At 34.6% G+C, this 14,381-nt stretch overlaps 2 protein-coding genes across 2 annotated transcripts in view; one reads left to right on the top strand and one right to left on the bottom strand.

Annotated features, from left to right (window-relative positions):
- Positions 1 to 13,886, bottom strand: part of LOC149771973 (WD repeat domain phosphoinositide-interacting protein 4-like) — an 82,708-nt gene extending 68,822 nt beyond the window's left edge. Inside the window, exons 1-3 of the mRNA XM_089948005.1 lie at positions 13,735 to 13,886; positions 9,835 to 9,950; positions 2,468 to 2,542 (exon numbers count right to left, since the gene is read on the bottom strand). Coding sequence (XP_089804131.1) covers positions 2,468 to 2,542; positions 9,835 to 9,880 — 121 coding nt within the window. The 5' untranslated portion in view covers positions 9,881 to 9,950; positions 13,735 to 13,886. The remainder of the gene's footprint in view (positions 1 to 2,467; positions 2,543 to 9,834; positions 9,951 to 13,734) is intronic.
- A 237-nt stretch (positions 13,887 to 14,123) lies between these two features.
- Positions 14,124 to 14,381, top strand: part of LOC149771972 (pre-mRNA-splicing factor RBM22-like) — a 76,196-nt gene continuing 75,938 nt past the window's right edge. Inside the window, exon 1 of the mRNA XM_089948012.1 lies at positions 14,124 to 14,198. Coding sequence (XP_089804138.1) covers positions 14,145 to 14,198 — 54 coding nt within the window. The 5' untranslated portion in view covers positions 14,124 to 14,144. The remainder of the gene's footprint in view (positions 14,199 to 14,381) is intronic.

The raw sequence follows: 14,381 nt of genomic DNA, 5'->3' as shown, positions 1-14,381 counted from the left end.
ATTTACTGTAATGTATTTGTGGCCGGATATTTGCAGTGATTGATTTGGGAGAGTAGACAAAAGAATATGCAAATAAATTTCGTTTTTAAACTGCATCACATATTTACCATGTAAATCTGCAGTGGTTGGACAAACTTCTGTCAGTTTGGAGACCAGTTTATGGCCACATTCTTCTGTGAACAGACATGAGTTTATTTATTTCTGTAAATTAATATTTAAACCAAGCTTGTATATAGTGTGGATTCCATGCTACAGATATTCCGCCTCCCTCAACCCCAACACCACACAAGCAATACCCATAGTTTTACTTGTTGTTGTTATTGTTTTTGTCTTGTGGTTTTAGCCATTTTTCATGGTTATGATATGTAATACATGACAAAACAAACCCCTGTGGGGAGAAATTAGCAATACTGAAGCAGACAAGACCATTTTCCCCCAATTTCATTTTGCGAGTTGTTTAAAAAAAGATGGCCAAAAATGTTCATTGAAAACAAAAATTTCCATAAGAAGGGTTTAAAAAAGTGTTCCCACAGTCACAGCAAATCAATAAAAAGACACAATCACAGCAAATCAATAAAAAGAATACTGCACAATAATTTCATGGGCTTATCTGGACCAATGAGAATCACATAAAGTGATATTTGAACATGTGGTAATATAAAAAAATATTAAACTGCACATACTATAGGAAAACTAGTTCTACGATGTGATATATATATTTATCTCTCTCTTTATGCGTGTGTGTGTATATATATATATATATATATATATATATATATATATATATATATATATATATATATATATATATGTATATATGTATGGTGAAAAAAATCGTTTTTTTTCTTCTAGAATACAACAGCATAGAATTTCTAAATTTCTAATTGACAACATGCTGACTTAGTACCTTACGAATTTGTGACACCTAACTGATGAACATTCCTGTAAAGTTGCATGGTAAAATATTTTTGATCAGGTCCCCAAATAAGTCAAGGAAGAGGAGAATAATACATAGTTATTAATGCTTTTACCTCAAAGGCCAGTGGATCTATACTTTTACTAATTTTAGCATAAAAATGTTTTACTATTAGTCATTTAAATTGTATTTCATTTAAAAAATAATAGACACAATGGTTGAAATTCTTCCAAACCTGAAACAGATGTAGTATATCTCCCTAAAGTGAGAAAACTCTGAAGAATAGCCCCAACTTGTGAAAGTGGTGTGTATTTTTTGTGATGCTCCTTATTAACTCATTTGGCCCCAGAGGTTTTTTTCGTTTTCGCCTGAAATGCGAGTAGGAAAGACGTTTTGGGGGCTATTTCCAAATACATCGTAATACATCGGCGTTCAACAGATTTTCCATGAGAATAATGCCTAGTTGTATTACAAACATTGTTTTCCATTGGTTAGTTTGCTTGCGCATGAGCAGAAGGGTAAAAGTTGGATTCTTTAAAAAATTTGGGGTTAAAGGACCCATCATTTTTGTATGGAGACCGCTCTTTATTCCAAATGCCCACCTTATCCTAGTTTTTGCAAAGGTTCAATTGTTTGTGTGTACTTCAGACTGGTCTGCCTTAGATACGAGGCCAAAAGGTCTAAAAACCAAACACAAAATCGCATTCTGACCACGAGCGAATTTTGGGTGAAAAAAAGCAGGTCCAAAAACTTAGGTTTTACCCTCTGTATTTTGTAGTGCAACTAGAACTTCCAGATTATTTGGTACCATTGTAGAGCTATATCTGTCTGCTTTTTTGTAATACCACCCATGTTGGTGTATCTTAAATGACCTTGATGCTGCAGAGCTCAGAAGTAGGGTACAACCTCATCACGCCTACAGGCGGAATCGAATGAGTTAATCAAGTTTATGGAAATTTCTTAGAAATTGTCAAAGAATGGCTATTTTTGTAATTTATGTGCAATACTGATGCATAAATGATGAAATAAATAAGTAATATTCAGATTTGGTGATGTCACCAAAATTCTCCCATTAACTCATTCGGCCCCAGAGGTTTTTGTCATTTTCACCTGAAATGCGAGTAGGAAAGACATTTTGGAGGCTATTTCTAAATACATTAATACATCGTAATACATCAGCATTCAGGCGGGATCGGGGCCGAATGAGTTAAAGCATGCTAACCTGGTACAAGTGAAAGTAGTAATTGGCTAATAACATAAGTTGGTGACAATCCCTTTATCCATGGGGATACCACATTCATCTGACTCCTGTCTCAGCAAGCAGATGATCTTTGAACTCTTTTGTTGCAAAAACAAGCTACATCATGTGGTGATCTTCTTTCTTAGCTTTAGGAGGGCTGGATTTGTGAGGTAGTGGATGTACAATCAACATATCATATAAATGAGTAACCTATTTGAAGTTGAAAATGATTGTTTGAAAAACCAAGATATTTGTAATTTTTATGCATAATTACCAGATTTTGGTATCTTAAATGATAAATGACAACTCACCAAGGAATAATTTCTGTGTGAGTGGTTCTACATTGTAGATTCTCAGCCCTAAATCGGAAGCACATGTGAAACAACCTGAAAATATTCAAAATTAAATCAGCGTGTAAGAAGCAAAGCAAAACCAGATGTAGAGGCACATTCATATACTTCCTGCATGTTAATTATCAGAATCTACATCAACCAATTATTTACCATATATAATGCTTATAAGTTAGGTCCATGCAGTTTGACCCAATGTATAAGCAACAATGTACAGTAACTGGAAATGTCAGTAAACTCTTCATGTATTGTGAAGCATACAATGTTAGCAAACAAACTTTTTGGAACATTTAGCATGGAAACTAATTTTCAGTCAAATTTTATGTTCACTTAAATCAATTATATGAATGACAATGACATCTACCCAGACGGACAGTTCTGACAGTTTATAACTGTGGATTGCTAGCCAAGGTTTCAGAAGTGACATGCTACACTAATGATGTAATCAACAATAAAACAGAAGTGCCATGGTATATTAAGGATGCAATCAACACTAAAATGGAAGTGCTATGCTATATTAAGAATGTAATCAACAATAAAATGAAGTACTATGCTATACTAAGTATGTAATCAACAATAAAATGAAGTACTATGCTATACTAAGTATGTAATCAACAATAAAATGAAGTACTAAGCTATACTAAGTATGTAATCAACAATAAAATGAAGTACTATGCTATACTAAGTATGTAATCAACAATAAAATGAAGTACTATGCTATACTAAGTATGTCATCAACAATAAAATGAAGTACTATGCTACACTAAGTATGTAATCAACAATAAAATGAAGTGCTATGCTATACTAAGTATGCAATCAACAATAAAGAACATAGACTTATGGGTGTTACTTTAAAGAATATTTTGATGTTTTGTCTGTGATTTTGTTTTAATATCAAAATTGTTGTCAGCAATTCATGTTATGTGTGGGTTATCTCATCTTGGGATAGAACAACTGCACTTCATAATTGCCTGTGTTTCCAAAGTGTAGCATATAAACAGATATCAGTTTTCATTATAGTGCAACTACCACACAAATTTAGACTTTTACCCATGAGAAATTCACTAAAATTATATATCAGGAAAATGCATATGCTAACATCAAAGTTTTTTTAAAGGTTTAATGACGTTACAACATCAGAGTCTAGCAATGACATTCTTCCATCTAAAATTCTTTTTCTCTTTAAAATGCTTCATCTTTGAGAAATATTTGTGAAATTTCAAAACAGTAAAACATCAGAGATTTTCAAGTCATTTAGGAAATAAGTTGTTACATGAATTAGTCAATTCTCTCAATACCCTTATATCATAAAGAAAATTACCACATAATGGATAACTACTAAAGCTGTATAGGAGCTGGATCTGGGAAAGGAAAAGCACACAGACTTAGTGCAGCCCTTTTCTAGTAAACTAAGTAACCAAACATTTCAGTATTTTGGGGGTTAAAACATGGTAACTATTTAATAATTTCAAGTGACAGCCTAAATAGGTGAAACTTAAGTGCATTTCTGCCTATACCGCCCTCCTCCTAGTAGAAAAAAAAACAAGCTGGCTGACTCTCTCTTTTTGGTGCAGTTTCCAAATCTCCTGGACTATGGAAATTCGATAGGTGGTGACCTGATTATTCTTGGAGATTTCAACTTTCACTTTGACTGTCCCAGAAACCCAAATACATCAAAACTCATAGACTCCATTAATGTTTTCAACCTCAAACAATCAGTTAACCAACCCACCCATAAACATGGTCATATTTTAGACTGGATTCTTCATAGACCTGATGATAACATTATACGGTCCTCCTTGGTATTCCATGACCTTGCATCAGATCACCTCTGCATTATATGCCATCTTGACGTATCAGACCCTAACCCTCCACCTTTATCTGCTACTAAAAGAAACCTCCGTATGATAAATAGAACCAAACCAATGCATGACTGCAAAGCTAACCTAACAACTTGCTTACCTCCTACCGCAGAACAACTTGATAACTGCCTGCGTTCATTGCTTGACAAACATGCCCCAGCTACCAAGCTCAGAGTAACAATTCAAAAGTGTTCTCCATGGTATAGCAGTGTTAGGGTCCAGCTTCGCACTGCTAAAAGAGACCGCCGTAAAGCTGAGAGGCTTTGGCTTTCCACCAGACTCACTCTTCATAAGAAAATCTATGAAACTGCTAAGAAGAATGTCACAAATATAGTCCATGCAGTGAAATCAGCCCACTATGCTACTAAGATCATGGAAAGCTCCAGCTGCAAACAGCTCTTCGAGATTACTAACAAGCTAATGTCAAGGAACAAATCTACACCACTTCCAACTACCTTCTCTCCAGTCGACCTTCCAGACATGTTTGCAAATTTCTTCTGTGACGATGTACAAACCATTACAGATAAGCTTGACACCACAATTTCAATTGACTCATCGTCACCATACAGTTGGGATACAGAATTTGAGCGGCAACCATTAGCAGCATTTGAACCTGTCTCTATGGATTTCATATGTACAATCCTGATGAAGAGTGCATCAAAGTCATGTGAACTTGATCCAATTCCAACATCACTGCTGCTTGAGTGCTTAGATCCAGTATTGCCTTCACTAACTGATGTTATTAATACCTCTCTTTCATCCGGGGAATTCCTATCATTTTTCAAAACTGCCATTGTACAGCCTTTGCTGAAGAAACCAACACTAGACCATAACGATTTAAAGAACTACCACCCAGTTTCTAATCTCCCATTCATATCAAAAATCTTAGAAAAGGTTGTTCTATCCCAGCTTGTATCTCATCTAACTTCAAACAGTCTTTTTAGCAATATACAATCTGCATATTGCCCTTGCCACAGTACTGAAACTACTCTTCTAAAAGTAGTTAATGACATTCTCTCTGCGTTGGATAGCGGAAAGATTACAGTCCTCACCCTCCTTGATTTGTCTGCAGCATTTGACACAATAGACCATGATATATTACTTCACCGTCTCCAACATGTATTTGGCATTCATGATACAGCCTTACTGTGGTTCAAGTCCTACTTGGTCAACAGGACACAAATTGTATCTGCAAATGAAATACACTCCAGCCCAGTTGATCTATGTTGTGGTGTTCCACAGGGGTCTGTTCTTGGACCTGTTCTCTTCATTCTGTACACTCAGTCGCTCTCAAGTGTCATAGATCATCATCCAGTGTCTCACCAATTGTACGCTGATGACACCCAAATATACAAATCTAGCCACCCAACTGAAATTGATGCTACCATCCAAGGTGTAGAGGTGGATTTCTGATGTGAAATCATGGATGACCTGTAACAAGCTGCAGATGAATGATGATAAAACTGAGGCCATTCTGATCACAACAAAAAGACTTTCTCATTCACATCCTTTACCTCAAACAATAAATATCAGCAACGCCAACATTAAATTCACACAATCAGTACGAAACCTAGGTGTTACTCTGGACAGTACTCTCACAGTGCACCAACATGTCATGAACATATGCGAGGCTGCATATCTTGAGCTGAGATGCATCAGCTCCATTTGCAAATATCTTTCAGTTGATGCCACTAAAACACTTGTGTGTTCATTAGTACTTTCAAGACTGGACTATTTTAACTTAGTTCTGTCTGGTTCATCTCAATATCTGCTCCAGAAACTTCAAAAAGTTCAAAACACAGCTGCTCGGATCATACTTAGAGTACCATGATCACAGCACACCTCCCCGCTGCTCTGTACCCTATACTGGCTATCCATTCAATCCAGAATCAAACACAAAATTTGTTCTCTGTGCTATGTTTCACTGTCGGACTCTAGTCCAATATACCTATCCAACCTCACCCATGTGTACACACCAGCAAGATACTTAGGCTCCTCTTCTGACAATCATATACTCATTATTCCAAGTATGAAAACAAAGTCATATGGACAATGTTCTTTTGCATTCCATGGCCCAGCAACATGGAATGAATTGCCCACTGAACTTAGACACAAAGACACAGTGATCCCATTCAAGAGTGCTCTCAAAACTCACTTATTTTGACTGCAAGAACAAACTTAAAGACCTAATAATGTTTCCTACCTTAAATATTCTCAGCATGTTTTTTAATGTCTTCTAATTTCATGGTGTTTGTTTTTGTAATCATATCATCATATGTTTTTTATCTTATAGGTATTGTATAATGTTGTAAAGCACTTAGAGCTTCTAAAGATTAGACGCAAAACAAAGTCTTCATTATTATTATTATTATTATTATATCCATACCTAGAATTTATTTACCATTTATACTTGCTTATAAGACTGGTCCAACTGCAAATAACATGGACCCTGACCTGCTGTAACATGTGTTGGCAGATCATGGTCTATACTGTTTCTTCTACTGATTATTCCTAACATAAAGACACAGATCTGCAGGGACATTATGTGATGGCAAATCTGGGTCTGTGTTGTTTTACGTTTGGAACCGACTTACAAGTAAGTTATTATATACAGTGGCTAATAAAGTTCCCATAAAATCCTTCAAGGAGCTTAGGCCAAGAATATAAATAAATGTCATGGGCAGACAGACATATTTATCCACAAAGGTAATAACAATATCAAGATTTTTCACTTAAGTACTAGGAATGATAAGTAATTATTATAGATCAGTGGTACTGTCATTTAATGATGAATCCATGAATGCAAATATTTCTGGCACTTACCAACCACTCTCTGGCACTTACCAACCACTTTCTGAGCATCCTTGATCCTAAAAAGTAAATCTAGCCTAACATTTTCAAATTTACCATTGTTATAGACCCCAATGTATTTTTCTCAACAGGTAATCCTGGGAAAGGCCTTAGTTGAAAAAACTTAATAAGTGTCAATTTAAAATCTGAATGCATTCTCATACTTCAAACAGTGACAGAAATCTATGAATTGAAACCAAATTTAACATGGTGATAATGCTACTGTTCTTCCTCATTACAATGCTTGAGTTGCAACGTTGCCACCAACTTTTGTCTTACGAGTAGCCATTTTGTGTTTACCAAATCTTACTGCAATAAGGAATTTGCAGTATAAAGCAAGGCAGTTTGCTTTAATCATCAGGCATAGCATATAACATGAATGTAAAATGTATCTACATGTAGTTATTATAATTATTACTTACATGTATCTAATTATGCAATGACAGCTCTAGATAGGAATTTAAAAAACTGGGTATTTTACTTCCTGTGTTTTTCTTCAAATCAGATGTGTTATTGTGTGACCACCACAAAACACAAAACTTATGCTATAGGAATGAGTCATGCAGCTGTTAATCATGCCTCTCTGAAGACATCAAACATCTTAGTGATCAGGACTAGTTCAAGGTGCATTTGATTATATGGCTATCCAGAACTATCATTTCAAAATGTGCAGGAACATCTAAAACTTGACCTGATAATTTTTTTTATATTGCTCATCATACATATGGGACTTTGCTGATGGAAAAAGCAAAAATGCTCTTAACTCTGGAGTAATACTTGAACTTAAATTGTCTTGTGTAATCCGTACAGTAGAACCTGTCTTGAAAGACCACCTCTTCAGCCCAAAAAATATTGGTCTCTCAAGACAGGTGGTCTCTCATAACAGGTAATAACGCTATATAATCAATAAATCTGCGCATGGAGATCTTGGTCTCTCATAGCAGAGGTCTCTCAAGACAGGTTTTACTGTACTGATTTAAAAATGTCTTTCTCTGTTTATATTCAATTTGACTGCATTTTACATAAAAATATACTGCTTATCTTGAGCTATGAATGAAATACATGTATTAATTGTACAATATGACCCCAATATAACACAGTGGTTGGGGTCCATAGAACCTCACCATGTTATAGACTGAGCTGTGTTATAACTAACCAAGTCAGTTTGCTGAAAAAAATGATGCAAGTACCAAAAACGGCCTGGAGGTGGGGGGGGGATAATAGAAGTAGGTGCAAAAATACATTCTTTAAATTAAATGAAGACAAACTACTCTGAAATAAGCTTATATATTGACAACTTACATTTGTGTAGTACAATCCATAATCAATTAAGTACTGTATATGAAAAATCCATAAATGTGAGTATAGATCACAGGTTATAAAATTCATTTTTCAGTCACATCCTGTTAGAAAACACAAGTAACACATATATATAAAAAATGGTAGTCCTCATCTGATCTATATCCGATGATCACTAATCATTTCACTACAATACTGTTGCCAGTAGCACGTAGCTTGAGTTGTTCACATGCTACATGTACATGTCCTTAAACTGGCCATGGTAGCCGGAGACAGCTATCCTTTTGCAGAGACAACCCAGGGGATGAGGCTATTCATAGAGAAATGAAAACATGCATACAAATTAAAAAGTTTAACTAACATTTTTGCAAGTTACCCAGTCTTCAATTAACCTGATAGACAGATATCTATGGTTTCAAAAAACTGAAAATTTAATTTGTTTTATATGTTGTCATTGGTTGTGATCATAAGCATAAATTTTTTTTCTGCAGACATGACACTTTCACAGCACAATAAACATTTTCCAGTCACTCTGGAAAATGCAAAAATCAATCTGATTCCATTACTTTTTTTAAAGTTAGGTGCTGACTTCCTTTGATGAAATTTTCTTTGTTTTTACTGAAGATTGTAGTTAGTTTTCTTTTTTGAAGGGTGCATGTGTTATTGATGTCACTGCTACAGGACAGCTTTGGAGGATGAAACAAACGCCGGTTTCTTATTGTGGCAGCAAAATCAAATAATTGTAGAGCACTGAGAGTTTCTTTTTCTTTTGCTTAGTATTTATACAGAACAATCGATGCTTCAAAGGTAATCAGTTTTCTTTGCAATTTCTGCAAAACTTTTTTTCTTGGTACATTTTTAAAAACAAGAAATTGATCATCATTTGGTCCATTGTAGCAGTTACTGTTCCTGTCTTCAATGGTTAGTTGACTAGCTAGTTCCAGTAGCATGACTATTGGACAGACCAACAAGTAGATCTCCACTTTATTTTTTCTTTTATATTATTTTGGTTGACTATTTTTTTGTGTATGAGAAATATACATGTGTATGAAATTTCAGGAGCCATGCGACGATTGTCTTATATTAGAATTCATATGCTTTTTCCTGCCAAAAATGATAATCAACTTTTTACACTTCATTTTTCATACTTTTCATACTTTTATGAAAGAAAAAATGTTTTCTCCATGTATGAGATGAATAATGCATATGAAATTTCGGAAGCAATGCCATGATTGTGTTAATCCAAATTCATGTTATAACAGAGCATGCTATAGCAGGGCCACACAGTATTTGTTGATAATTTTTACATGAACTAACCTTGGTCCTGGTTAAAATGCAGACTATTTACTCTTCGTATAGCCATGAAATATTATATATATGTCTTGCAAAGCTGATATTCTGGGAACAAAAGACTGTTCTTGTGATGTCTCACACTGCAATGAAATACAAAAGCTCATTAAAATGTTGCCCCTTACTCATCAGGGTCTATTCTAGGATGTGTGATTGCGGGGATTCTGGCTAATTTATAAAATACTGCGGTGTAAAATTGACTAAAAAAGTTAAAATTTTCAATACCTACCTTTATTTCTCTATGAAATCCCCAACTATATTCAAAAAACTCCTCCTTCATTTCAAATGAATGGAGTAATCCCCCCTCCAACTTTTCAGTTTGAGAATAGACCATAGTTATGTAGGCCAGGATCCTACATCCATCTTAGGGATTGATCATAAAAATTTAAATTTTTAGTTGGTGCAGAAGGATAGGGATTTAGCTTAAAAATTTTGGCTCCCAAAAACCTTGACAAATATGATCTTGCTGATTTGTAGAATATTGTCAGCTGAAAAATACAATTATTATTCTCCGTTAACTTTACGTTATCAGAATCATTCAATTTTTACAATATCGCACACCTTCATATTGCACACACATGCAGGACACATGTGCTCAATAGTGTATTAGGAACTACTTTGTAGACAAATCATGTACTCTCGTGTAGCAGATGCTTTACGCTTTGGTTAATTAAATTTGTTTCTGAATAACTAAAGCAGATGTTTCGTGGACTGCCACATACCAGCTGTTTTGCTACATTCCGCATTAACTTTTTTGATACAATGTTTTGGATTTTGGCGATAGATGCCAGATTTAATAAAATTGCTTGGTACCTACAAATAACATTCCAAGGTCGTGCAGTATTCCATCCAAAAAACCTTGTTCATATTTTCCCATACAAATGCAGTAACCTATAAATATAACGTAAAGAGAAAAAAAATATTTCCAATTTAAAAAAAAGAAAAAAAAGCACCCCTTCACCATGATTACTTATGAGGTTGCCAGCTCCAATTTATAAGAACATGGTTATGTCAATGCAATATCGCGATAAAAATGTAAGTTTTGTAAAAGTATTCAGAAACAATGTTCAAATGCAAGCTTAAACTGCTATTTAGAAAACTGACCATATTATGTGTCATTTTCAGTTTGTTCTTATTTCCTCTATCTAGGCTTTCATAAAATATTGAAAAAATAGACCAAAGAAAATAAAAACTCAAAACATTGACCTAAATTAAAAAATTAGGCATACTGGATGTATGTACTGTATAGACAAACAATAGATTTGAGGATGGGCATACAGACAAGTGTAACACTGTTACTTATCAGCTTTTCTTTATTTGGAGTAAAACAGTTGTGTATTGGAGAATCTAAGGAAGATGGTCACACTCTAAATGATTTTTACAAACAATCCATTAAAGCATACCTGCCAACTTTTCAAAAGCCAAGTAGGGAGATTATAAAAAGAAAATAAGGAGATTGGGACCTAAAATCAAGAGGTTTATACGCTGCATTTTTAAGCGCAGGTTTAAAATAAATATTGGCTTGATCTTCCAGGTCCAATATATCTGAAATTCTCCAAGGACATGCCAGGGGCACCTGCCATTAAAATTTTAGAGATGTAGGCCTAAACATGTTTAAAGGTAAAATCAGGGAGTGTTGTGCTAGTGCCCCCCACTTGCCCCTATGTGTGAACACCCATGGGATGCACTGTTTCTCCCTGTGACATACCTTATTTTCCCCCAGGACATGCCACCTTTGCATATTCAGGTCAGCTGTGGCAAATAGCACTATAAATAAAGGTTAGACTTAAGTACACAAAAATAAAGCCAGTGTGACTAATTAACAGTTAATCCTTGTCATTGCATTTATCTTATGAAAAGGACTGCCCCTCTGACATATTTCAAAGAAGCTATGTTCTACAGTGTGTATGTATGTATGCAAGCACCAGCAATTAACTGATTGGCAAATAGACAGTTCCCTATTTTGTTGTAACTCAGGATGCCTATGACTTCATTTTAACAGTTCAAATCTGCAGTCACAAGTTCTTTTACACGTGGCAACTACTTTTTCCATGTTTTATATCCCACCTTGATTCCTTAGGGTTAACTCATAAGGCATGTAACACTATTTACTAAATAAAGTATTTAGTTTGAATTAGTTATATGGGGGCAAATATTCTTTGTGGTCTATTTTTTCATTCCTTTCAATTTAATATGGTAATTAAAGTTTATATGGTACAGAAATGCCAGGTATTCACTGGTGTAAGTTTCTTTCTTGGGAATGAATATGCTAGTTTGTAGAGAAAATACACAGCATTCACAGTGATCATTCATCAGACTGAAACTAATTGGTGACAATGTTATTGTTGTTGTTGTAGGGTTTAATGCCATTTTTCAGCACACGATAGGCTATACATGGCGGCCAGTATTAATGGTGGAGGAAGAACCCAGGAAGACCCCGGAAAGAACCACCGACCCACGAGAAGCTACTGGCAAGCTTTCTCACATACCCACATTGGCTGAATCCGAGACTAGAACCTACACAGACAGAAATGAGATGGCAGTGATCCGTAGCGGAGAGCGCTTTAGACCACTCGGCCACTCGGAGCCCCCAACAATGTTATTGTTGTGGTTTCTTTTTTCACTTTAGTTTTATGTTGAAGGAGTAAAAAAAAATCTGAAATTTACATGAATATTTAAACTAAACATTATATTTAATGAAGAAAAAGAAAAATTTGTAGTGTGATATTTATTACTTTATCACAACAATATTCACTGGTGATAAAATAGAACATGGCTTCCATGGATTGCATATGATATATCTATTTATATAGGATTTTTCTGAGCAATGAAAACTGACATACATAATGTAACAATCAATGCAAAAAATTGTGAGATATTATCAGATCAAGAGGTAGGCATGGAACAACCCCAAAACTTTTTTTCTTTCTCCCTGCATGAGAGTTTATAGGTATGGACTTTATTTTTTAGTTTTGATTTCATATTATCCTATTTTTCTCTCTTCTCTTTCAATTAATCATTACAAATTACATGACATTAATTTTTTTTCTTCAACATTTTCATGCCCAGTGGTAATGACCATGCAAAATGATGCAGTCCTTACATTGGAGATTGCAAATAATGGTTTGTTACATTGTGAAAAGCCTTTGACTGAAAAACTGAGGAGTAATAATGAGCCCATCTTAAGAAAACTATACTGAAACAGCCAAGTGATGACCTTTGATGACCACTCCACCATTTGACATACATGTATAGCCTGATGTGACATAAACACTGATTGTTGTAACTCTACAATAACTACCTCAGTTGATGTACTGAATGACGGTCTTTTTTGCTAGCAGTATTATACCTTGGTTGAACTGTCAGACATATTTTCTGTACTTCTGCACGACCCAGTGATGATCAAGATATGGGGACTGGTTAAATTTAAAGGGACACTGGCAGTCTTGGGTGGGAGAATGTTCCCCGGTTGACTCAAGGTGCTATGCTGTGCAAGATACATCACAATTTTCAAATAAAATTCAACTCACTAAAGTTAACAGTCTAAATAAGCATGTTGACTTATTTAAAGAAAAACATTTCTTCCAAATTTTGTGAACATTACTTTAAGCACATCAAGCTGTTTGAACAATTTTTTTTAAGTCCTAAACTTGACTGTTTTGGGAAGAATAAAGACCGAAATTTCACTTCAGCCAAAAGAGAAATCACCTCAAAATACCCTTACATAAAATATGTCGCATATTATCACATTGTTCCCACGTAGGACTGTGTTATACTGAGTTCAGTGCATGCATACGGATTCTTTCTTACCCGTACAGTCACTATGCTTCGTTGTAAAGTAGTACATGGTACCAAAGTATATTTTACCTAGGATATAAAAAAAATTCTTCCCACAGATACAACATTTGTTTCAAAATGATATGGAATAATTTCCACAATGCACTTTCTTCTGCCGTTGATAAACTGGCCTAGTATATGATGACTACTTGTTTGTTTTCATTTCTTTGTTTGATGAAACGTACGGTGAATACAAAAGACAAAATAATTCTGATCTGTAAATAATAGATTGATATTGGTTCTTTCAAAATTATATTTCGTGTTAATAATAATAATAATAATAATAATAATAATAATAATAATAATAATAATAATAATAATAAAATAGTAATTTCATCATAGTGATTCTCAAAAGAACCAATAAATAAACTTTTATTCAGTTGTTGTCTCCATATTCTTTTCGTTAAGTAAAAGTTTATAAAGTTGATATCTCGCTGAAAATGGCGACCTCCAAGGGAGCAAATACGTATAATCGACAAAATTGGGAAGAATCTGTATGTTATATCCATATATATCCCTAAATGTTCGCATGCATGCAACAACTTTTTTAATTTCAATATAAATGGATCAAAGTTAATGAACATATCGAATTGGGCGAGCAAATCGAACTCGCTGATCAACAATGGAACTGGAAGTCGGTGTAGTCCTACAAAGTAAGACATAGCACGTTTTTGTTT

This window comes from Sinohyriopsis cumingii, unplaced genomic scaffold, assembly GCF_028554795.1.
Source record: "Sinohyriopsis cumingii isolate HCF-2022 unplaced genomic scaffold, ASM2855479v2 utg001542l, whole genome shotgun sequence".
Classification (NCBI taxonomy): domain Eukaryota; kingdom Metazoa; phylum Mollusca; class Bivalvia; order Unionida; family Unionidae; genus Sinohyriopsis; species Sinohyriopsis cumingii.
The sequence above is the reverse complement of the archived record's forward strand: the minus strand, read 5'-3'. Positions and strand labels throughout refer to the sequence as shown.